At 59.1% G+C, this 24360-nt stretch overlaps 2 protein-coding genes and 1 pseudogene across 2 annotated transcripts in view; 1 reads left to right on the forward strand and 2 right to left on the reverse strand.

Moving 5' to 3' along the window:
- GON4L (gon-4 like) overlaps nt 1-14889 on the forward strand; it is a 64829-nt gene extending 49940 nt beyond the window's left edge. The window contains 28 exon segments of the mRNA XM_047704659.1: nt 3903-4019; nt 4385-4524; nt 4526-4844; nt 4846-4900; nt 4903-5264; nt 5266-5311; nt 5314-5487; nt 5490-5789; nt 5792-5914; nt 5917-6040; nt 6471-6733; nt 7279-7463; nt 8306-8503; nt 9544-9588; nt 9590-9688; nt 10203-10296; nt 10299-10345; nt 10437-10556; nt 11560-11580; nt 11582-11674; nt 12191-12388; nt 12655-12658; nt 12763-13011; nt 13014-13108; nt 13110-13344; nt 13347-13387; nt 13447-13575; nt 13922-14889. Of these exon segments, the coding sequence (XP_047560615.1) occupies nt 3903-4019; nt 4385-4524; nt 4526-4844; nt 4846-4900; nt 4903-5264; nt 5266-5311; nt 5314-5487; nt 5490-5789; nt 5792-5914; nt 5917-6040; nt 6471-6733; nt 7279-7463; nt 8306-8503; nt 9544-9588; nt 9590-9688; nt 10203-10296; nt 10299-10345; nt 10437-10556; nt 11560-11580; nt 11582-11674; nt 12191-12388; nt 12655-12658; nt 12763-13011; nt 13014-13108; nt 13110-13344; nt 13347-13387; nt 13447-13575; nt 13922-14071 (4026 nt within the window). The 3' untranslated portion in view covers nt 14072-14889.
- LOC125086233 (40S ribosomal protein S19-like) lies at nt 2263-2816 on the reverse strand (annotated as a pseudogene).
- MSTO1 (misato mitochondrial distribution and morphology regulator 1) lies at nt 14357-18507 on the reverse strand. Its single transcript, XM_047704081.1, is given in 18 exon segments — nt 14357-14706; nt 14953-15067; nt 15143-15251; nt 15485-15669; nt 15741-15872; nt 16147-16226; nt 16229-16298; nt 16407-16433; nt 16436-16543; nt 16631-16766; nt 16930-17050; nt 17137-17191; nt 17456-17531; nt 17609-17678; nt 18068-18101; nt 18103-18165; nt 18168-18207; nt 18362-18507. Coding segments are annotated over 18 exon segments (1806 nt in total). The 3' UTR covers nt 14357-14467.
- Between the last annotated feature and the right edge of the window lie 5853 nt (nt 18508-24360).

Genomic DNA, 24360 nt, shown 5'->3' on the forward strand with positions numbered 1-24360 from the left:
TCTGGTCACTGTTCAGACGATGTAGGTGCTGTCATTCTCAGCTTCCTGCGGAAGCCTGTCCCCGGCTCCACTGGCCCGTTCCCTCTAAATGCGTTGCTGTCTCGGCTCACTGCACCGATGGCTTCTTGGGATTTCTCTCCCCCGTCATCAGGGCTTTGTTTTGCTTCTCTCCCGTGTGTGTGCTCCTGGTCCCCGAACCCCTCTTTCTAGCTTTTCTCCTTCCTTCTTTTACTGGAGCACATCCTCATGGCATTCTGGGCAAGAGTGCTTGAGAGACAGGTGTGTAGATTTAAACTGCCTGTGGGCCCAGTGTTCATGCCGTGTGGACGGGCCTGGAGGCAGCATCCTGGTTTGTGGGTGTGACCACTGTCACCGTGGGACACAAGGTCTTACCATTAACTGGGGGAAGGCTACGTAAGACCTTTCTGTCTTATTTTTGGTATTTCTGATGAATCTAATTATTTAATATAAAAGTTTTCAAAAACTTTAAAAGTATATCCCTTTTCTGCTCTCTATCTTCAGTGGGTCTAGAATGAGGGTAGAAATCATTTTTATTAGAAAGTTTTAAGGTCCTTGCTCCATTTTCTTCTTGTTGCGAGTGATTTGATGCCTTGAACCTGTGTGACCTCACCCCACCCCCGGCACCCCCTGCCCCAGGAGCATATAGGGTTTTTTCTTTTCTCCAGTGTTTTGGGATTTTCTGGTGCTGTGGATGCCTCAGTTTGGGTCCAGTGTGATTAATTTTCCAGTGACTGGGATCCGGTCCCCGTGGGCTCTCCCCTGCGTGGGACCCCCAGGCCTCCCACTGGTCTTCTCTTTTGCCAACACTTGGATCTTTTGTTGTACTTTCTGGGGTGTTACTTTGGCTTTTCTTCTGACCTTTCTGCCGAGTTAGCTCTATTTCTCTGGTTGTTTTTTCTTTTCTTTTTTTTTTTAAGATTTTATTTATTTACTTGACAGAATGAGAGAGAGAGAGAGAGAGAGAAAGTTCACAAGTAAGCAGAGAGGCAGGCAGAGAGAGAGGAGGAAGCTGGCTCCCCGCTGAGTAGAGAGCCCGATGTGGGGCTCGAACCCAGGACCTGGGATCATGACCTGAGCCGAAGGCAGCGGCTTAACCCACTGAGCCACCCAGGCGCCCCTGAATATTCTTTAATGGTGAACGGCAGAGGGAGTCTAGGAAGCAGGAGAGGATGAAAGCTGGGCTTGTCCCCTGTGGCCCACGCACAGGGCACCTGCCGGCCGCTGTGCCTGATAGCCTCTGTCCAGCTGCAGCTCGGCTACAGCCAGGGGGACGGGACTTCTGCAGCTTCTGCCCGCCCTCCTCATCTCCACCTGTTCCCTTTTCTATCTCTACCCCCACTTCTAGAGGTTTCTGCTGGCCCACCCTGTGGCCATCCTGCGGCCTCCGTCTTGTTGGCCCGTAACTTCTCCATGCTACACGCAGCTGCCTCATTCTGCGTCTCCACTCCTCATCTGCTTTTTAGTTTTGGAAACTTTGGTGCGTTCAGCTTTTCTTTCATTTTCTCTGTTACAGGCTTTGACCTTTCTGCAGTTCCCTTGTTTTCATGGGGTTTTAAGAGGGAACAAGGCCAAATGTATGTGTTTAATCTATTTTGAGCAGTAAGTGTCTTCTTCGCTCTTACACCTCTGGAGTGTGGATCGCGTCCCTCTAAGGATCCCAGTTACTCCCCGTTGGCGGGGCGGCAGCATCCCCCGTGGCCTCCTCCTGTGCGGCCGTCCGGCTGGGGCTGCTGCTGCTTCTCTCCTGCTCTTGGCGCGGCTGCTGCTTCACGAACGAGCCCTCTTGCCCTGCTCTGCCCACGCGTCTGAGCTCTGCGGGAAACTTGTGGTGTGTCGGGACACCCGTCCCCTCCTGCTCCTCAAGTCTGTGTTCTTGGTCAGATTCTTGTCCCAAGCGCCAGCTCCACGTAGCCAGCAGTTGCCAGGAGTCCTTTCCCAGGCTGCGTTGTTGACTCCTCAGTCTGAACTGTGTCCCTCTGCACCTTCTCGTTGTCACTGCCAGCCACCACCAGCACCCTTCCCTCCCCCAGGGAGGTGGTCTGTGTCCCTGTGTGACCTTGCCGTCTGGCTGCTGTCTCAGTGCCTGAAGTTGCCAGTTGTCCTTGATCCCTGTCATTACGCGGGCTGTCCCCAAGCCCCGTGTTCTTTCCCTGCCTCCTACCCCAATGCCCGTGGCCGCTGTGGCGCCTGCATTGATGCCGTAGTTTTTTCCTTTCTTCTTCCTTTTTTTTTTTTTTTTAAATGAACAAGGCACTTTATTAACCCGGCATTTGTTCTAATGCTTCTTGTCAGAAGCTGCCGCCTGTCCAGCGATTCTGTCCAGATCTCTGCCCCTGAGGTGTCAGTTTGCAGCCCCCGTCTTGGTCCTTTTCCACCATTTTCAGCCCCTCCCGGGCTTGCAGGACCCTGCGGGCTGCGCTCGTAGAGCCTCCACTGCAGCGGCTAGGCGTGAGCCCGTTTCTCTGACGCGGCCCGGAGCTGCAGGCGCCGTGAAGCTGCTTGTGCATGGGAGCAGTTCTCGTAGTGAGCGAGCTGGACAGTGTCCAGCATTCAGGGACTTTCAGCTCCACGGACCCCTCAAGGACAGCTGCTGGAGCTCTGACGAGCTGCCGCTGCTTCCCGTCTTCGCGGTACCTCGAGGCCTCCACACCGACCAGGCCTGTCCGGTCATGCTGCTTGCACCGGCCGTGGCTCCAGTACGCGGGGCGGCCACACACAGTCGCTCCAGGACCCCCTGGCACACGCTCCCAGCTGGGGAGTCCGGCCCTGATGTCCCGCACCCAGACAAATGCCATGTTTTTTTTTTTCTTAAATTTTATTTATTTATTTGACAGAGATCACAAGCAGGCAGAGAGGCAGGCAGAGAGAGAGGAGGAAGCAGGCTCCCCGCGGAGCAGGGAGCCCGATGCGGGGCTCGATCCCAGGACCCTGAGATCATGACCCGAGCCGAAGACAGAGGCCCAACCCACTGAGCCACCCAGGTGCTCAATGCCGTGGTTTTCTAACTGGTGTTTCTGCTTCTGGCTCCTTCCACGGCTGCCCTGGCTGCCTTCAGATGGCTCGTGGGCAGAGCCCACACTGCACGGCACGGCACAGAGGACCCCGCCTTACCTCTGACTTGTCTCAGGAAGTCTGCTCACATTCCCATGTAGCCAGACCAGTCTCTCTCTGGTTCCTTAAACCCGGTGGTGATTTGGAAGGAGAAGGGTGTCAGCCTCCCCCCCCCCCCGCCCCCAACCAGCCCGCTCCGTGCCGCTGGGAGTCATCTGTAGTCGTAGCTGCACCAGAAACGTCTGTGTGGTTCAGGAGTGACCGGTGCACCGTGTCCGTGTGTGTCTCTGTGTGTGCTTCTTCCCAGAGAATTTCATGTCTGGCTTGCTCTCCCGCCAGCCCGCGCTCCCTGGGAGCTGGACTGCTTCTCAGGCTTTTCCACTCTGCCTCTGGCGGCCCGCGCGGCAGGTGTGGATTCGGGTATGCTTGTTGTCACCATTGGGAGTCCTGTTCGCTCACTCTTCAGAGGCCTCCGTCTCTTCTTCCCTGCCGCTCTGACGTCCTTCGCACTTACTTCCTCAGTAGGAAGCTTCCGTGGGTCGCAGACGAGGGTTCAGGCACTGTTGTGTAGGAGCAGATCTGAAGGAAGGGCTCCGACCTGCTCCCTATTCTCTGTGCCCGAAACTTCTCCCTGCGTGCTGGTGGCGAGTGTTGCAGAAGCGTCATTAGGATCAAGGACTTAGTGGAATTGGACGTGCAGGGCGTGTCACCGGTGCTGGTTAAGGTCGTGTGTGGGGGGTGTCAAACCCCCCCACGCTTCGCTTCCAAGCCCAGCAGAGGCCCCCGTTTCTGGAGGGAATGTGACTCGTGCATCATTTCTTCGCCCTCAGTTTTACAAGAAGACCAGACAGCTGCCCGTGCTGCTGAAATGCTGTGAGGAGATCCAGCCCCACCAGTGGAAGCCACCGGTCGAGAGGGAAGAGCACCGGCTTCCGTTCTGGTTAAAGGTACAGCTTCCTCCTCAGAGTGTGTAGGAGGCAGAACGACACTGACCCCTGCCAGAGGCGGTGGGGACTGCCCTGCACCCCTGGTGCCGTAGCTGTAGGACGGGCTCAGCAGACCATCCTCTTTCCCCCTTCCTCTCCAGCTGCTTCCCCTCCCCCCTACATGACTCTCTTTGAAAAGCGGTGGGTGAAACGGTACAGCTTTTCTAGTGTGTGTAATTGGGATGTAGTGTTTGTAGAATTGGAAAACTGCAAGAAAACTCCTTCTTGCAAAGATTTTTTGAGACTGTTCTGGAAAGGTCCCTAAAGTCCTGGAAGCCCGGTGGTTTTGTCCCGATCCTGGGTCAGTGTGTTCTTGTTCTCAATAGGCCAGTCTGCCGTCCATCCAGGAGGAGCTGTGGCGCAGAGCTGATGGGGCCAGAGGGGCAGGAAATGCGACTGGAACCGCCGAGGGCAGCTCAGAGCCAGACCTGGGAAAAGGCAGCTCGGAACCGGGAGTGAGAGTCCGTACCACTGCTGTTGCCCAAGGGTGTAGTCCTGAAACTGAAGCCCGTGGCCAACTGTTTCTCCAGGAGGGCCTGGAGACAGAAGCGGCCATCAGTCCTCAAGCCACTGCTGATCAGACCCAGCCCCTCCCTCCAGCCCAGTTCCACGGTTGGGAAAACGCCAGCGAGGTCAACTCCATCCGAAGCCCCTCCGAGCAAAATGGTGGTCCGGATTCCTCATGTGCTCCAGCCGGCCACCGTCTTACAGACGGTGCCAGGTGTCCCTCCACTGGGGGTCAGGGCCAGCGAGGGTTTTGAGTCTCCGGCAGCACTGCCTCCCACGCCCCCCTGAGGCCAGGACCAGTTTCCCTCTGTCTGAGCCCCAGACCCTGCTCTCCTCTGCCCTGTGCCCAAGGTAATGCTGCCCTCACTTGCCCTTCTAAGTTTCGAAAGCCGTGCGCAAAGCCGAGAGCCTCAAGAGAAAGGGGGCCAAGGCCTCTCTTTGTCTGGAGCCCACTCCCTCCTCCACCCGGTCCCTGTTATCTTTACGGTGCCCGCCACCACGGTGAAGGTCGTCAGCCTTGGCAGTGGCTGCAACGTGATCCAGCCCGTCAACGCGGCTGTGGCCCAGACTCCTCAGACCATTCCCATCACCACCCTCTTGGTTAATCCCACTTCCTTCCCCTGTCCCCTGAACCAGCCCCTTGTGGCCTCCTCTATCCCACCGCTAATTGTTTCCAGCAGCTCTGTGAGTCTGCCTGTTCCCGTCCACCCCTGAAGATAAGGCCCCAGTGAATGTGGACATTGGTTGTCCATGGCTGAAGGGAAAAATGCCTTTCAAGGCCTAGAACCCAAATTAGAACCCCAGGAACTCTCCCCTCTCTGTGCTCCTGTCTTCCCTAAGGAGGAGCACAGCCCAGGGCCCCCAGCAGCAGATCACGTAAGCCAGGAAGAGCGGCCAGAGAACCGTGCCTGTGGCTGGGCTCTGGGGAGGCCAAGGGCGGGAGGCAGGCTCTAGAGCCGCTGCCCCCGGGGGACTTGCAGGAAATGGTCAAGACTGAACCTCAGGACCCTGGGGAGGGGGACTCTAGTGGGTCCTCAGGCCAGGACACCTGTGAGGACATCAGAGAACATTCTGTGGCATTGGATGCTGGCTTCCCAGGGGAGGAGCCGAGCCGTCCTAGCGAGCTGAGCAGGCAGACAGCCTTGCAGCAGGAGGAGGAGAGAAGGGAGCCGGTTAGAGCCACGTCAGCTTCTCGGGAAGCTCGGGATGAGGGAGACTCCAGAGATGGAGCAGAGGCTCTCCCAAGACGGCTTCTTCCTGCGCCCGACCCTGAAGGGGTGCGAGGGAGCCCCCAGGCAAGTCTGAGGACCTCGCCAGTGCCAGTGGCCAGACACGGGCGACTCCGGCTGGGCAGAAGCTGGTGGAGAGAAGGATGGGCCGGAGGATGAGGAGGAAGAGGACTTTGACGACCTTACCCAGGACGAGGAGGACGAGATGTCTTCAGCCTCTGAGGAGTCTGTGCTCTCGGTCCCCAGAGCTCCAGGTGAGAGCTGGCGTGTGTTCTCAGGTGTTTGTGGACAGGCCACTGCTTGGTGCACTTCGGTGGGCCTCCTGCCATTTTTGTCGGACTTTGAATGCAGTGTGGGGCACAGTTTTTGCGGGGGTGGGGCGTTGAGGCGAGAGGGGAGGAAAGGCGTGAACTTCCCCTGGGTGTTCTGTGTGACTCAGTCACATGTTAGGAATGTTAGACCAACTCACCTGCGCACAACTTAAACAGCACAAACACGTAGATCATGAGTGTGGACCCCAGCAAGGGAAAACTCTTTGGGGTAGAAGGCCACCGTTCGAAACACATCCTCCCCTGCTTGTGGTTGGGCTTGCGTCCCGGACTCCGCGCCGGCCCCTGGTGGCCTTGCTGGTGGCCTGGGGCAAGCCGGTGCCAGCCTTGGGGACGCTCTCGGGGGCTTTGCAGGAGACCATGGAGAAACTGACCTGGCTGGCCTCTGAGAGGCGTGCGGGCCAGGAGGGCGAGTCCGAGGAGGACAACTCCCAGGAAGAGAACTCTGAGCCGGAAGAAGAGGAGGAAGAGGAGGCAGAAGGAATGGAGAGTCTGCAGAAGGAGGACGAAATGACAGATGAAGCCGTTGGAGACCCTGCTGAGAAGCCCCCGGCCACCTTCGCCTCTCCTGGGACCGCCCCGGAGGTGGAGGCCAGCAGCGCCCCGTCAGGTGAGGGGAGCCTGGTGTGCGGGGCGGCTCTCAGCGGGCCTCCTTCCTCAGTGCCGTGCCGGGCGGCTGGTCTGAAAGCCAGCGTAAGACTGTAGAGGCACCTCTGGGTCCCTGCCCGCTCCCCTCCCCCAGACATGTTTGCCTGCAGCCTTCGCAGAGAAACGCGCTCAGACCGTCCAGGTGTGACTCTTCCCAGCCGCTAGGTTTGTGTTAGGTTCACGCGAGCCTGTGTGCTGGTTCTCCATCTGTCTGCGGTTCCTCCCCGAGACCTCGTTCCGTGAGAGCCTGACGTGAGCCCGCTGTCCTGCTCAGGCCCCTTGGCGTCCACGTGCAGTAGCCGAGATCCCCTTCTCACTGCGGGGAGTGCGGCTGTGCCTGCGCGGGGCTGGCCTGAACCGCGCTCGTGCCTTCCTACCGCGTTCCTGCTAGCTCGTCTGAGGCCACCCCGGACAGCCAGCGGGATTTGGGTGGGCTGCATGCGGGTGGCTGGTGGGAGGAACGGGGCTGTGGGGCCAGAGCCACTGTTTTATCGCCCGTATTCCCAGGAGAGCGCGGCCGAGCTGCTGGGAAGGGCCGGGGCGGTCAGCGAGTTCGCGGCAAGCGGGGAAGCCGAGCCCGGGCCAGCAAGGACACATCCAAGCTGCTGCTGCTATATGACGAGGACATTCTCGAGCGGGATCCCCTTAGGGAGCAGAAGGATCTGGCCTTTGCTCAGGCTTACTTGACCAGGGTAGGCGGGGGCTGCTTCCCACCACTGCGTGTCTCCCTCAAATGCAGTGCCGAGAAGAGTCTGGTTTTTAGGCTGCACAGCCGCCCTGCCCGCCCCGCCTTGCTCTCTCCTGGAGTTGCCCCCAGAGCCACGTGAGGGAGATAGGACCCAGGCTTCCGTCATCCACGGCTTGTTGTGACTCCTTCTGCGTCACCCCTCAGTTCAGAAAGCGGGGAAAGGTGACGCCACCGTCATCAGCGAGAGGGCTGACTGCGGGGTCGTCTGAGAAGCCAGACCGTTGGTGCCCTGGCCAGAGAGCAGGCCTCTGTGAAGCGCCTGGTCTTGAGAGAGCTGATCCCACGTGCCCGGCACTCGTCCCTGCAGCGTGACCATCTGGTTCCTTTATCCCCCTGGGCACATGGCTTGCTGGCAGTGATGGTCATGCCTTCTTGTCTGCTGACATGTCACCAACATTCATTGATACGTCTGCTGACATGTCACCGACACCCGTAACGAACGCGTCCTTGCCCCTCCGTGGTGCCGTGCGGGAACGCGTGTACCGGGCGCATTTCCGTGCGGAGTGGAGAGCAGGACGCAGAGGATGGGGCTGTGGGCAAGGGAAAAGCTTGCTGGGTTTTGTGGGGAGGGCCGCGGTCCCTGGGGAATGAAGGCGTTTCAGGGCCTGCTGGCTGCGAAGGCCTGTGCGGGACTCCTGCTCCGTGTCCTCCGTGAGCAGATCTGAGGGGCCGTCCGAGGAGCCGCCTCCGCAGGGGGCTTCTGCAGGGGGTTCTGGAGCTCTGCCGGGGCCTCCTCCTGGTCTGCACGGCTCGCTCGTCCTGATGGCGGGACTTCTTCCCGCGTAGGTCCGAGAAGCGCTGCAGCACGTCCCCGGCAAGTACGAGGACTTCCTGCAGGTCATCCACGAGTTCGAGTCCGGCACCCAGAGGCAGACGGCCGTGGGCCTCTACAGAAGCCTGCAGGCTCTGCTCCAGGACTGGCCTCAGCTGCTGAGGGATTTTGCGGCTTTCCTGCTGCCCGAGCAGGCTCTGGCCTGCGGATTAGTGAGTGGATGCATGAACGCCGGGCCAGGGGGGCTGCTGGGGCTGGGGCCGGGGCCGGGGTTGTGGGCACTGCCCCCAAGGAGAATGGGCCGACACCAGCCTCATCTCTCGGCACCTCCCAGTCAGACGGCCCTGCCTGAGTCCAGGGTGGTCAGTGCCCCTTCGTTTTCGCTGGGGGGATCTTCCCCAGCCTCTCCGGTTCTTAGAGTGCAGTGGGGGCTGTGCCGCGGTTGCCATGAGAGCTGCAGGTACATCCTGCCCCTTTGTGAGACAAGGCGGACATTCCGGCAGATGCCTGCGATGTGCCCAGGGCATGTCAGGCAGTTCTCGGTCCTAGGAATATCGTAGTTAGCAAAGAGTGATGTCCTTGTTCTCATGCAGCTTCCATTCTTTGGGGGAAAGTTGGGTGATGAACAGTGAAACACATATGGTGATGTGCACAAGGGTTAGAGAGTATTTGTGAACCGAAAAACAGGTATGACGCTTCCTAGCGCCAAAGCCTCATAGCAAATCCGTCAGGAAGGGGGACCAGGGGCGTGGCTCCAGGTGAGGCCTCGTAGTTTCCTCTTGTACATGGTGGTCTGGGGGCCACTGTGTAAGGTGATATTCAGATGTGGTAAGTGTCCCCGCGCGAGGGCCGTCCCAGTTCAGGGTTGAAAGACACGGGAATGGAGGGCAGAGTGAGCTCTGGCTGGCTGGAGGTAGTCCCATGGTCCCAGGGGTGACACGTGCCTGCCGGGGCTCTCTCCCCGGGTGAGGTCAGGGTCAGTCGTGGACGCTCTCTAGACCGTGTCAAGCCGGAGCGTCAGACATCACCACCCTTGAAGTAGTCTCGCGTCTGGAATCTGTCCTTCGCGTCATAGGTGTTTCGGGTTGGTCGCCCTTGCAGCCCAAGGCACGGAGACGCCAGGGTCTCACGGCAGCACCACAGCTCTCAGGGAGGGCTGCGCCCCAGCCCCACACACTCAGCGCTTGGGCGTGGAGCGTCCCGTCGGCGCTTGCCACGCACGTGACAGCCTTGCCTTCTCCCACTGCGGCAGTTTGAGGAGCAGCAGGCTTTTGAGAAGAGCCGCAAGTTTCTCCGGCCAGCTGGAGATCTGCTTCGCAGAGAACCCCTCGCACCACCAGAAGATCATCAAGGTCCTCCAGAGCTGTGCGGACTGCCTGCCCCAGGAGATCACGGAGGTGCTCTTTCCTGTCCCGCTGCCGTTCTGCCGCCCCCTGCCTAGCCTCTTGCTTCCGGGGATCTTGGACTTCCAGAGGGATGAAGAAGGCGAGGACTTTAACGGCTTTCCTGAAGCGCAAATCCCTGGAACAGGGGCGCTTGTCCCCTGAAACCAGAGCCTGACAGATCTCACAGGCTCAGGGATGCCATCAGTGCCTGGAAGGGAAGTTCAAGGAAGGAGGTGGTGGGGCCTGGGGGGGACTCGCCTGCCCGCTCTGCTCGGGTTGCCGCCAGAGTGGGAGGTCAGGAGGGCGAGGTGCAGAGTGTGGCCATCAGGAATGAAAACGTGTTCCTAATCCCCTCCAGTGTGGACACAGGAGCAGGGATGGGACGCTGGAGACGTCTTCATGCTCCGAGAGAGGCTTCCGTGCCCTCCGTGGACTAGGAGTGTGGTTGGGAGCGAGTGGGTTCGGTTTGGGATGGCAGCCTGGTGAGGCTCCAGACGCTTCATCCTCCCCTGCCCGCTCCCTGCAGCTCAAGACACAGATGTGGCAGCTTCTCAAGGGCCACGACCACCTGCAGGAGGAGTTCTCTGTCTTCTTTGATCACCTGCGCCCAGCGGCCAGCCGCATGGGGACTTCGAAGAGATCAACTGGACCGAGGAGAAGGAGTACGAGGTACCGGCCCTGAGGCTGCAGTGGGGAGGGGGAGGCCATGCGCGGGGGGGTGCCTGCCCAGGTCTGCGCTGAGGGGCCCTGCTCCCCCCAGTTTGACGGCTTCGAGGAAGTGGCTCTGCCTGATGTGGAGGATGAGGAGGAGCCCCCCAAGACGCCTGCCGTCTCCAAGAGCAAAAGGAGAAAGGAGACTGGGGTCCAGAATCATGACAAGGTACCCCAGGTGGTCGGGCATCGCCAGCTTGCCACCAGCCAGGCCCTGAGTTTCTGGAGCGTTTCTGGGGCGGCCGTGGCGCACGGCCTCTGGGCCCGAGGCCATGCAGCGCGGTGGAGCGGGCAGGCTGCACTCGCCCGCTCGGCCGCCCCAGCAGGAGGCAGCTTCCTGGTGGCTCTCGCGCTTGGGCCGTGACTGCTTCCTTCCTTTGTGTGAGGAGAGAGAAGCAGACGTCCCCGCTCGAGCAGTTTGGTAACAGTGAACACTCCGCTGTGGGACGCGTGTGTGTACCTCTCGGGGGTCGTTACCTCTCGGGGGTCGTGTACCTCTCGGGGGTCGTGTTTCCTGCACCGTTGACATCCCACGGCAGGGCCACGAACAGATGGCCCTTGTTTGCATTTGCCCGGGGTGGGGGGCTGTGCAGCGCGAGGCTGGCGCTGGGCCCTCGTGTCTCTTTTGGTGGCCGTGCTGGGGTGCAGTCCCAGGCAGCCAGGGGTCTGCTGGACTCACCACCCTCTGCGCTCGCCCAGGGGGACTGTCTCCGTGCCTTTTCCTCTTCTTTGGGCAAAACTGCTTCTCAGCAAGCTGGATGACCTTGGGCGACCTTAGTGAATGCTTGGGTCCGCTTCTTCGTCGTCCGTGGGGGTCATGACAGTACCGGTGTCTGGGTCCCTGAACAGAGAGTGGCCCGAGGGGGCCGGTGGAGGGGGCAGAACCCCAGGCACGGGGACGCAGGAGCTGAGGCGGTTGGTCGTCCCGGGGTTCTCTGACTTCAAAATACGACCGAATCCTCTGGGCAGCTGGGCTAGGTCAGTCCTCTGCGTTGGTGAGGGCCGCGGCTGGGACCTGCGGCGGGCTGTGGCTGAGTGTCCCCGGCCACTGGAAGAGCTGCTGTGCGGCGAAGGAGAGAGCGTGCTGGTCAGGGTGGCCTTGCTGCAGTGGCCGCGTCCTCCAGGACTCTGCCCGCCCTAACCGGCTGCCAACCAAGCCCGGTGTCTCCTAGGAGGCCGAGTGGCCGGACACTGGCCAAGGACTGTGCCTGCTCCTGCCATGACGGAGGCCCTGAGTCCAGGCTCAAGAAGAGCAAGAGGAGAAGCTGCGGCCACTGTAGCTGCAGGGCGAGCGCGGCGGCAGTGGTGAGCGGGTTCTCCCCGGTGTGCGGGGCAGGGGGAGCGGTGAGCAGGGGGGGAGCAGCGGAGAGAGGGAGCCACGGTGGGGCGGGGCGGGCCGCACCCGTGGGTCCTCACCGCGCGGGGCTGTGTGCAGCCCCCGTTACCCGGGGCGAGCGTACTAGCACCAGAGCGTACTAGCACCCTTTACGAGTATGTAGCGGATTTTGCTTTTTGAAGATAATCCTGTGGGTAAGGAAGTTTTTGAAATTGATACAAAATGAACTGTTTCAACTGTTTCTCAGATTTTTTTTTTCTTTTTTATGAAAGACTCTGAAAGGGCTGGGTTGCTTGCAGCCAAGATAGAGGTTTGGTTCAAGTGGGAGGAGCAGACATTTAAGATTGTCCGTTGACTGCCAAGGATTGTGGCAGGCCGGCTTCCCGTGGTCAGCGCCCCCCACTCCCCTCCCGGCCCCCAGATGAAGGCCATGGGGACACCCTTGACCAGGAAGGCCGTCCCTGCAGGTCTGTGACAACAAGTCCTTCAAGAGCAAGGAGCCCCAGGAGTTGGCAGGCAGCAGTCCCCACCGGGAGGCCAGCCCAGGGCCCAAGGACACTGCGCTCAGCAAAGACCTGCAGGAGGAGGCTGCCCCCGAGGAGTGCGAAGGCCTGGAGGTGACCAGGACCAGCCTGGCAGGAGTGCTGGAGGCAGAGGGGACGCCTGTTTCCCGGTGAGTGCTCTGCCCGGCAGCCCTGTCCCTGTCCCCATGTCTGCTTCAGTCGAACGTGCCTCAAGCTAGAACATCTTGAGCCCAGAGAGATGAGTCTTTGTCTGGTGGACTGTCCCTTTGTTTACTGACAAGTGATACAATTCTGTCCCAGCCTTGACTTTGCTGTGTGGCCTCTGTCCTCTGGCAGAATTGGGAGTGCTGCCGTCTGTCATGGGCATGCCCTTCCCCTGCCCTCCTGACGCAACCTGTGCCCCGAAGGTTTGTCACAGCAGGGCCCCCCCCACCCGCATGGCCCCTGCGGTAACTCGGGGGTCTTAGGTGCATGTTGACCCTGTGCGTCCCCTCAGAGCTCTGTTCCTCTCCTAGCAGGACTGGCAGTGGGGAGCGCTCCGCTGTCCCCTCAGGAAGCGAGTCTTACGGATCGGCTTGTCCTAGGGGGGCCCCGGCCCTGCGCGCCAGAGATGACTCAGCTTTCCTCCAGCACCAGAGCCGTGTGCACCGGGAGGAGCCAGGCCTCGCCCGAGGTCCTGTCCTGCCCTCGGGCATCGTACAGGCTTCCGACGGAGGGGGAGGACCAGGAGGCAGTGGGTGAGCCAGAGGCTTCCGTGCCAGCCTGGAGGCTTCGGAAACGGAGAAAATGGCCTGGACCATTGAGCCCCATGCTTCCTTCCTGAGTCCTGTTTCCTCAAGGACCAGAGACATGGGGAGAAGGACAGGTGTCTGAGAGGTCAGACGCTCCAGAGAGCTGGCTGCTGGCAGGCAGAGCCGCAGTGAGGACCGCAGACAGGACGTCCCCCGTGCACGACTCTTCATCGGGAACGGACCCCTCAGAGACTTCTTCCACAGCCCCTCGGGGAGCTCTGGCTAAAGACAGTGGAACCCCGGGCAAGGGTCCGGTGGGGGAGCCGTACCCGAAGGCCGCAGAAGCCACGGTGTGTGCCAATAACAGCAGGTCAGCTCCACCGGGGAGAAGGTGGTCCTGTGGGACAAGGTAGGTGGTGGCGGAGGACGCGCACGGACTATGGAACACGTGCGCGCTCCTCACCCGAGACTAACCGCGGCGCGGTGACTTCCAGGGAGGCTGACCGCGTGATCCTCACCATGTGTCAGGAGCAAGGAGCACAGCCGCAGACGTTCCGTGGCATCTCCCAGCGGCTGGGAAACAAGACCCCCACCGAGGTAGGCGGCTCCGGCCGGGCCAGAGACTCGAGCCCCAGTGGGAGCGAGGACGGGGCCAGGCAAGGAGGAGAACGGGGTGGCCAACCAAGGGGCCAGCCCCAAGGGCCCCGACGAGGGCCAGACTCGTGTGGGCAGGTGGCAGCGGTTCTAGAAGAGCGAGGGCGTCGGACTCTTGAGGCCCCAGAGACTCCATTCCAGGTGTGCTTGTCGGAGTGCTGGGGTTTAGGGCCAGACGTGAAGCCTCTCGGGTGCCCTCATCTGTGAGGACGCAGCACCCCCCCCCCCCGCCCCCGTGCGGGGCCCATGAGGACCGTTCACGGAGCGGAGCGTCCCCGTCTCGCCCTAGGTGTCCCACCGTTTCCGGGAACTCGTGCAGCTCTTCCACACGGCCTGTGAGGCCAGCTCCGAGGAGGACGACGACGCCACCAGCACGAGCAACACTGACCAGCTCTCTGACCGCGGGGACCTTCTGTCTGAGGAGGAGCTGGACGGGTGACCTGCGCGCACGTGGGGGTCGCATCCCCCCACCTGCGCCGGTCCCCCAAGTGGGGGGACGCTTGTACTGCGCTGGGCTGCTGCCCTTGAGCTCAGGACACAGAGCTGGAGGAGCAGGGGCCGAGGACAAGGATGGAGGCAGATGGGGCTGGACGGCGGTGCCCGTGAAGGCCTTGTTCAGGTCTTCAGAAGCTACAGGGGCTTGGCCCTGGGGAAACGGGCTTGGCTCCTTTTCGGCCCCCCCTTCCACCTGTCCCCACGGCGCGTACATATTGTTGAGACCTGATCGCGGTGTTTCTAAATGCAGCGCTCGCCCCTGCCAGTGCGGCCAGGCCATCGCTGAGCCCCTGCACCCAGTGTTTATTGTGACCCAGCAGCCTCCTGTGCTGGAAGAACCTTAGTCCGCGAGGCCATCCCCTCCCCGGTAGCACTGGGCCAGACTGCCCAGCTCCTCCAGCGCCTCCTCCACGTCTGCCTGCTCCACTCCGGCATCCAGGAAGCTGGCCCAGCGCCGCACGTCCAGTGTGCTGAGGTCTCTAGCCAAGTCTCCCAGGGTCCGGCTCAGGGTAGAAGAGGAGCAGAGGGCCCCAAGAACTGGGATGCTCTCCACGGCTGCAGAGGGAGAGGAAGGGGAGCCTGCCAGTGGTTTCCCTGCCTTGGGCACTGCTGCACAGACGGGGACATCTGGGCCTGCGGCAGACCTGGCAGGACTGTGAACCCGTGACTTCTGTGTGCTGTCCCCTTGGCAGACCAGTGCTCCAGAGGATGGCCACTTGCCTCAGGAGCCACTGAGTGAATAAAAGGATGTTGACCTGTGGACTTCAGTGCCGTGCTTGGGGCAGGCATGTGGGGGAAACCTCTCCTGAACCTTCATCGGCCCACGTACCTGCCCAGGCGGCGAGCCATCCAGAACCAGCCCGTGTTGGCTGAGCCTTGGGGAGAACAGTTGGGGGTACGGGGGGGCCACCTTGCAGGGCGCCAGCAGCAGATGGCAGAGCTGTTGGGGGAGAGCAGCAGCTGAGTGAGAGGTTGAGGGAGTCTGGGGAGGGAGTGGGGAGAGCCAGCCTCACACTGACCTCCTGACTCTGGGCTCCTGCTGCTGCAAATACTGGGCCAAGACGTCCTCCCCAGTGCTGCATGCGTGGAGCGGGGAAGGCAGAGGTGTCCCTGGGGCGAGCCGGCTGCCAGAACAAAGCCAGAACTGCCTTTAGTCTGTGGCAGTGTGGATGCGGACTGGGAATTCTTGGGCTCTCAGGCCGTCAGCTGATGAAGGGGGCCGAGCGTCTCTTTCTTTTCATTGTACCGTGGGGCACGGGGAGGAAAAGGCAATGCGACCAGATGCCCAGAGGTATCAGGGAGAGAAGGATGGGAGTCTGAAGTCTGACAAGGGCTCGTAAGAACCACCGGCCCTCACCTGGTGTGGCACGCTCTGTCTAGACCGCGCAGCACCACTGACTGGGCAAAGCAGCGCATTCCACAAGGATCCCCACATGCAGAGAGTGGGGTCCACGCCGTGGGTCCTCCAAGCTGCACCAGGGCATCAGGAAGGGACTGGCCTGGGACCAAGGGGAAGGGGATGGCTGCTGCTGCCGTCACCACCTAAAGGCAAGCGAGAGATCAAGTAATGGCTTTTTCTCCACGCTGACCCGACCCTTCACACAGCTCCGCACCTTCTTCCCGGAGAAGTTCAGCAGATCGGCCAGGTGAGCCATGGAAACCGGCGAGGACTGCAGGCGGTAGGGAACAGTGACTGTGTCGAGGGTTGTAGCCAGCACGGCTGCGCAGTGGAAGGGCAGAGTGGCCTGTAAAGAGGACACCAACGGGCATTTTGCCTTTCGGGTCTGGAGAGCAGAGTGTGAAGGAGAAAGGGTCCCAATTATGAGAGAGGTCCAGATGCTTTGGGACAAAGCAGGGCTTGCTTGGTCCAAGGCTGGACAAGCAGAGGACAGTGTGCTGTATCGTGGCTGAGCTCAAGCCCAGGCTTCAAGAAGAGGGCTGTTAACAGGTGCGATGGCAGGTCGAGGGGTGGGGGGCACGGTCTCTACCTGCCGTCTGAACACAAGCCTCGAGCCTTACGTCATAATCTAGGTGAGGGAAGGTGACTGGAGGCTCAGGTCGCAGCCCCAGGCTCCTGCCCAAGGATAAGGGGCAGACAGAGAGCTGTGAGCAGACGTGTGCACCAGGCCGAAAGCTGTGTTCAACAGACGATAGATGTTTTTCTGGGGCTACTGGGGGGAAAAAGGTGATTGGTTTTTGAGCAGCTTTCTCCCTGGGCTGTCATCCCCTCTTTCTTCCTCTCAGCCCCTGGGACTGCCTTTTCCACATGTTCTGCATACCCTGAGACTGTAGGGGGCCGGGGAGCAGGGCCCCAGGTTATTATTCCCCGCCCTGAATACTCGTCCTGTAGCAACTCTGTGGCCTTGGCGCCTACCCCAGAGAAGCCATTGTGCAGGTCACACAGGATCTGGAAACCCTGGAAGGAGGCAAATGATGACAGGACGAGAAAGAGGCTGCTGCCCGTTGCCGCCCTTGCCCCCCTGCCCCCCTGACCCCCGGCTACCTGCAGGAAGTCACACTCCTCCACAAAGAAATGCAGCCGGTCCTCCAGCTCCTCCAGGTACCTGGGCTCCTCAGGATGCTCTCGCCTTGGCCCAAAAGCCTCCAGGCGACCTGCTTCCCTGCCGTGCACGAACACAGTCCTGACTTGCAGGACCCCTGCCCTTCACTCACCCCATCCCCCAAGAGCCTGTGTTCAGGGAAGGCAGGGAAAATGGCCTCCAGAGCCTCATTTAACATCGGTGGGGACCCAGTGCCTTGCTGCACAGCCTCCGCAGCCCACGTACCCATCGGGTTGTACTCTGAATCATACAGATGCTCCGGGGGTGGAGGTGGACGCGGAGGAAATCAGACCAGACTCTGATGCTGCTCTCTGTGGGGATAAGTGGTTTGGGTGCTGTAGCCGTGGCGAGTGGTGGGGGACCTGAAGGAAGAGCAAAGGAAAGGGACATTTCTTCATGTTCTGGTTCTGCCGGATTCCCCATCTGGGGTGCCTGGTGGAAGTCTCACCTTTGCCATTGGGAATGGATTTGACCCTCCAGATGCCGTCACTACTCAGCACTCCCTGGGACAGGAGAGAAACGTCTGCATTGAGCTCCAGCCAGTCCAGAAGCAGGAGAGTTCGTTTACTCTCACTGATTTGCTGGCTACACCCTACAGCCTCCTTTTGTCCCTGCAGTCACACTTCTTTAGGGGAAAAAAGTGCTTTTTCCTAAAATGCCTTCTGAAGCTACTTAAGATGATCAAAATCCTTTTCTTTTTGCTCTGTGCCCCAGTGGGGGGAATTAAGCGCGGGCGCTGGGCAAACGCTTAGAGCAGAGGCCCTCACCTCGGCACTCCGGAGGTCCTGCAGATACGGGTTCTTGGGACAGAGCTCCTCCTTGTGTGTGGTGAGCTTTCCCTGCCTGGGAGGAAAACGGAGGCAGGTTGGGGAGGGCGGCTTCCCTGGTTCTCGGGCTTCCCGCCCTGAGGACCACGGTACCAGGCGATCGCCGCATCCACCTGCGCGTCCCCGTAGAGGCCACCTTCCTGCTTCAGGGAGCTCAGACTACCTGCGGGAGCGACAGGCGATGTTAGGCGGAAGCCTCGCCCTCCCCGCTTTCAGCGCATCTTCCCGGGGGCTCCCGACACCCGCTGCCGTCCTCGCTGCGCCCTCCACCAGCCCTCGGCCCCTCCAAGCCGCCCCGAACACCCAGGCCTTGGGGAAACCCTGGTCTCGAAGGATGTGGGCTCCACCCCTGCGGCCCCCCCGAGGCCGCGACCCACCACCCGCCGTCCCCGGGCCGGAGCAGCCGGTCCCTGAATCGAATGAGGCTGTGCCGGCCCGTGTCCGCGGTTTAAGAGCGGACCGAGGCCAGCGCTGCCCCCGCCGGCTCCCCGCTGCCGCAGCACCGCACGCCCCGCACGCCCGGGCGCAGGCCGACCGCGGCCTCCGCCTCACCCTTCAGATCCATGAGGATGAGCCGCGGCGTGTAAGGTCTCCCGGCCGTGCGGCGTCCGGCCCGCCCGGTACAGGCCGTCGGGACACAGCTCCGCCGGTCGGCGGCGTCGGCCTCGCTCGGGGCGCACAGCGGCAGCATCCTGCGGTGGCAGAGGAAGGCCCGGCTCAGCGGGGGCCCGCAGGGTCGGTCGACAGCCAGCGGGCCCGCGGGAACGGCCGCCAGGAGGCCTCACTGCTGGTTCCACCAGTGCGCGCCCACGAACCCCGCGAAGTGGCCCAGTGCAGCGTGAGCACCTCCCCGAGCCCCCGCCCGCCATGCCGTCTGCCTCGGCCGGGTCGCGCCGCCGCGGCCGGCCTACTCGCCGCTCGGAGCCGATTGGTTCGTAGTAGCCATGTGGGCGGGGCCTTGTTCCCCGCACTCTATTGGTGTACCGGCACATCCTTTCCCATCAGATGAGCGATTGGTCGGGCGTCGGAGGCCCCGCCCATGCCCCCGCGCGGCCTGCCTGGGCCGCTCGTTGTGGGGAGGGCTCTGAGGGGCCGGAAGTAGCGTCGCGGGGCGGGGCGTCGTGGGCACGCGGGTCCAGCGGGCGGCTGTGGGAGGCGGTTCCCGACGCCGCCGCGGTCTCCCGTCAGGGGCTGCTGCTGCCGGCTGCCAGCGCCTCAGGAGCACAGCCCCGGCCCGGGGACTAGGGTTCCCGCGCCCGGCTGTGCGTCTCCTCACGGTAGTGCTTGCTCCACGTTGTCGGAGGAACGTCCCCGCCGCTGCGCGCGCTTGCGGCCCGTTCCGTGGGCTCGCTGTGCGGGGACCCCACGGACCACGGCTCCGCTGACCGGGCGGCCTCGGGCGCTGCGCTGCGCGGGGATGGAGAGGTCCGGGGTGGACGCGTGCGGTCAGAGAAGGCTGTGGATACCGGCGCCCCCCCGCGGTCGAGGCACTGCCAGTGCGGGGGGCTCCGCGGGTCTCCCCAGGCTTGCAGACTGTAGCGACGTGACCCGAGGCTGAGCGCTCCTTTCCGTCGGGTTCGAGCCTTTCGGGAATCGTCTTGGACTGCAGCTTCTGTGTCGTCGGTTCGCGGCAGTGAGGACGTGCCTGGGATGCGGACCGCCGTCCGTGTTCGGGGCGGAAGTGCCTGTTCGTCGCTCCGCGCCCCTTCGTCTCCTGAGACGGCCGTTCTTGGAGGAGCAGCTTCATTCGGTATCCTCAGGGCGTCACGTTTGCGGACGTCCCAGGACCGATGACGCTTGTAGCGGTCACGCTCGGCTCCGCTGGTCTGTCCAGGTCCGCGGGGTGTTGAAAACGCGCGTGAGAGCCGCGGCGGGACTCGGGAGGTGCCGGGTGACAGGAGCGGCCGCGGGTGTTAAAGCAGAAGGGACGTTGCGTCGCCCGCAGGCGTTCCGCTGCGGAGTCTGCTCGGTGACGAATTCCGCGCGGGCCTTTCGTTGTTGACACCTTTGGGTGGTGACGGGGCGCCACCACGATGCTTCCCGGATTGTCAGAGGGACACTCGTCCACGACATTGAGAAAATGCCTTTTACAGGGACGGACGGCGGGATTAACCGAGTGATCAAAACTCGGCGTCACCGGAAGGAAACGAGCTGCTGCGATGTCCGGGCGGAGGGACAGCATCGGCCGCGTGTGCTGCTCGCCACAATGTATCTGAAGGGCAGGCATTAGACAAACCCAGAATGTGGACAGTCTGCGAAAGTAATGGGCCTGGCATTTTCAAAATGTCAATACCAGAAAAAAACACAGGGTCCACTGAAGCTGCGAGGACAGTCATGAGAGATTCAGCCTAAATGGTAATGTGTGGACTTTGATTAGAACCTGGATGGGACTGGGGCGGGGGGCAGCCATTGGGATAACTGGAGAAATTTAAAAGGTAAAGCACATAAAAAAGAAAAAAATAGAGCACATTTAAAGAACATCGATGATAGTTGTTTTTTTTTTAACGTTTTATTTATGTATTTATTTGACAGACAGAGATCACAGGCAGGCAGAGAGGCAGGCAGAGAGAGAGGAGGAAGCAGGCTCCCCGCTGAGCAGAGAGCCGAGTGGGGGCTCCATCCAGGACCCTGGGATCATGACCTGAGCCGAAGGCAGAGGCTTTAACCCACTGAGCCACCCGGGTGCCCCTCAGAAGAGTATTTCTTAATTTCCAAACAAGGGGTTTTCTGTGCTTGGGTTTGGTATTCAGTTTTAACTTAAGTCGCACTGGGGTCAGAGACGCCATTTGTAGGACTTAAGTTCTTTGAAATCTGTTGATATGGCCCAGTGGTAGTGAACTTCTGAACAGGCATAGGTGTGCTTAAAAGGATGTGTATCCAGAAGTGTCCTTGGTTAATTTAAAAAATCATAAGACAGGTTATGTTAATATGCTACTTGATTATATGTTCTGATCGACTCTTGTCGATCAGTTACTGAAGTATGTTAATTCTCCCACCACAGTTTAGTTTTCTTCTGTTCCGTCAGCTTTTATTTTCTGAGGTTTTATAGTTAGGGCATACTATTTTATTTTTTTATCTTTCCTTTTTGTCATTAACATGCAGGTTATTGTCCGAGGGCTACAGGTCTGGGAATCAGGCTGACACACTGCACAGGCCTCACACAGCACACAGCCTCCCCAGTGCCCGTCACCCCGCGGCCCAGCCCTCCCACCCCCTCTCCTCTGGCAACCCTCAGTTCTTTTCCTGAGACTAAAGGTCTCTTAGGGTTTGGCTCCCTCTTGGTTTCCTCTTGTTTCGTAGGGCGTACCACTTCGGAATAGTTTTTTTTTTTTTTTTTTTTTAGATTTTTTATTTATTTATCAGAGAGAGAGGGAGAGCGAGCGAGCACAGGCAGACAGAATGGCAGGCAGAGGCAGAGGGAGAAGCAGGCTCCCCGCCGAGCAAGGAGCCCGATGTGGGACTCGATCCCAGGACGCCGGGACCATGACCCGAGCCGAAGGCAGCTGCTCAACCAACTGAGCCACCCAGGCTCCCCAGGAATAGTTTTATCTTTCTGATGAGTTGAACCTTCTATCATTTTAAAACACCCGTTTTCCTCTAAAAGTGCTGTTTTATCTCAATGTCTGCTTTGCTTGTACTGAGACAGATGAACCAGCTTCCTTGGTGCTTTTTGACTTTTTACCTGCAAGTAGGATTTGTCTCTTGAAGACCACACACCGAGACCTGTGTGAGCGCCTCCTGGGGGAAATGCCTTCGAGGGCCACCGTGAGGGCCACAGGGAGCCTGGGGTGCTGGGCGGGGGACTGGTGGGCGAGGAGGAAGAGGGAGGGCAGCGCCTGCAGACATTCTCATCCTCCGGAGGGTCTCCCGCGGGGGCTGCGGCCCATCCCCTTCCTGGGCAACCACCCACCTGCTCCTCCCGGATGGATTCGCGCTTTTCTGGTGGGATTCGTTCCATGGGGGGTCTCTTGTGCCAGAGTCTGGGGGGCTGGAGGCGCCCGGGTGGCAGCGTCTGTTTGGGGTGACCCGCTCGGGTGATTCTGGTGCTGCACCCGCGGGAGGTGCCGGGGGCCAGAACCAGGTCCTTCTGCGTCCTGGTTTAAGGTTTTGGAAACCAGGAATCTGTTTTCTAAAGTGGACACGTGTTAGAAATTTTGTATTTCCGTCGGTTATTTCACTGGCAAAGTGTGAGGGTTCCTGTCCCCCATGCCCTCCCCAACTTGCGCTCTCCGGCCGCCCCGGGGCTGGGCCGTGGCCTCTCACCCCCGCTTGGGATCTCGTGGTCACCCAATGCGGGGACGCGGAGCTGCCTGCAGACTGTCCAAAATGTCCACTCAACTTGTTCACTGACTTGTACACTCTGTTCTCTTACCGACGGGGGATAGTTGTTTATTCTGATAGATGAATTACAGATATATTCTCCCAGTCTGTAGCTTTTTTCATTTTCTCAATATATCTCTTGAAGAATAAAAATTTTAGATTTCGATTGTCTGCTCTATCAAATTTTCTGTTTGGACCACATCTTTGACATTACATAGAAGAAATTTTTCTCTAATGAAACGTCATGAAGATTTTGTTCTCATTTATAATGTTTCTTTCTTTCTTTTTTTTTTTAAACGTATGCTGTGCACCCAGGGTGGGGCTCAAACTCATGACCCTGAGATCAAGAGTTGAAGGCCCTACTGAGCCAGGCAAGTACCCCAATTTGTTTTTAACATTTTACTGATTTTAGAGAGAGAGCAAGTGGTGTGTGTCAGCAGGAGGAGGACCAGAAAGGGAGGGAGGGGCGGGGAGAGTATCTCAAGCAGAATCCTTGCTGGGTGCAGAGTCCAAAGCAGGGCTCGATCTCATGACCCTGAAGTCAGGACTGAATTGAAACCGAGTCAGTCGCTTAACCGAGTCCCCCAGACACCCCTTTTGTTCTTCTGAATGTTTTATAGTTCATACACTTGGCTCCATCCTCCATTTTGAGTGTCTGATGTGAAGCAATGGCCCAAATTTCATCTTTTTGGGTGTCCATTATTACCAACTGTCTGAGCATGGTTTATTGAGGATTTTTTCCCCCAATAAATTGTCCTGACATCTTGGTTGGAAAGCAGCTGACCTTAAATACACGGTTTATATCTGGATTCACCATGTAGTTTCATTGACTGACCTCACGTCTCTCCTTATGCCAGTACACGCCCTGTCTTGATCACTGTAGCTTTATATGATACTTTGTAAAAAAGGGAGAGTAAGTCTTCCCAGTTTGCTTATTTAAAATCATTTGAACTATTCTACGTTGTGTTTGTTTCTGTGTAAACTTCAGGGTCAGTTGCCAATTTTGCAAATGGAGTCGGCTGCAATCATGACACCGATTGCATTGTGTCTGTAGGTCCGTCTGAGGACAATGGACATCGTGCACTACTGTCAGACAGATTCTCTTCCCGTGGATTTAGAACCTCTTTAATTTCCCTCAGTAATGTTTTATTGGTTTTGGTGTGTAATTTTGGAGTTCTTCTGTTAAGACAGCTACATACTTTATTTCCTGATATTTTGAATAGAATTACTTTCCTGATTTCCATTTTGCTTATTTCATGCTAGAGAGGAGAAATGAGGTTGGCTTTTGTATATTCGTCTTGTATTGTTGTGACCTTGACGAACTTATTTCTAGCTCTGGGAGATGTTTTGATACTTCTTAAGTTTTTCTTTTATACAGGATTACATCATCTGAAAATAAGGACAGTCCACTTTGTATTTTCCTTTTTTTTTTTTTAAAGATTTTATTTATTTGAGAGAGAGGCAGTGAGAGAGAGCATGAGCGAGGAGAAGGTCAGAGGGAGAAGCAGACTCCCCATGGAGCTGGGAGCCCGATGCGGGACTCGATCCCGGGACTCCGGGATCATGACCTGAGCCGAAGGCAGTCGTCCAACCAACTGAGCCACCCAGGCGTCCCTGTATTTTCCTTTTTTAAAAAAGATTTTATGTTGCGCCTGGGTGGCTCAGTGGGTTAAAGCCTCTGCCTTTGGTCATGATCCCTGAGTCCTGGGATCGAGCCCCGCATCGGGCTCTGCTCGGCGGGGAGCCTGCTTCCCCCTCTCTCTCTGCCTCCTTGTGATCTCTGTCAAATAAATCTTAAAAAAAAAATAAAGATTTTATTTGAGAGAGTGCACACAAGCAGGGTGGGGGCGGCAGAGGGAGAGGGAGAAGCAGGGAGCCTGATGCGGGGCTCAGTCCCGGGACCCCGGGATCATGCCCTGAGCCATAAGCAGACTTTTGGGCCGATTGGGCCCCCGGGTGCCCCTGGCCGTTGTACTTTCCAGTCCGGATTCTGTGCAGTCCAGTGAGAGCAGCCGCCAGACCAGCTCCGGGGCAGGCGCAGTGCAGACAGTAGAGCTACTAATCAGGGTGTCGGGGTCAGGTCCATAGAAGGGCTTAAGAAAGAGGAACGAACAGTGGTAGACTATGGGGTTGCAAATAGCAAATTAGAGAAGTCACGAGGCTAATTCCTCAGTGGGATCTTTGTGCATCTCTGACGGTCCTAGTCAGAGGTCCGCACGGATTGGATCCTAAGTTTCGGAGGCCAGAGACGAGCCACCTTCCCGGCCTCTCCTGCTGTGGAGGGCCGTGCGGGGGTGGGAACGGCCGCTGAGCTCCCACTGCTGCCCCGTCTTGGAGGCTGTGGGCGCCCCCCTCCTTCCTTCCCTTTACAGACGACTGAGCGAGGGCACTTTTCACAAACCGAGTCCTGACAGGGAGCGTTTCCAAGCTAGACGCAGAAGAGCACACTCTAGTGTTTAAGAAAAGGGCCAATTTATGTATGGACGTAACTCTCTAGATTTTGGTAACAGAAGTTGCTTCTAGAA

This window comes from Lutra lutra, chromosome 15 (assembly GCF_902655055.1).
Source record: "Lutra lutra chromosome 15, mLutLut1.2, whole genome shotgun sequence".
NCBI lineage: Eukaryota > Metazoa > Chordata > Mammalia > Carnivora > Mustelidae > Lutra > Lutra lutra.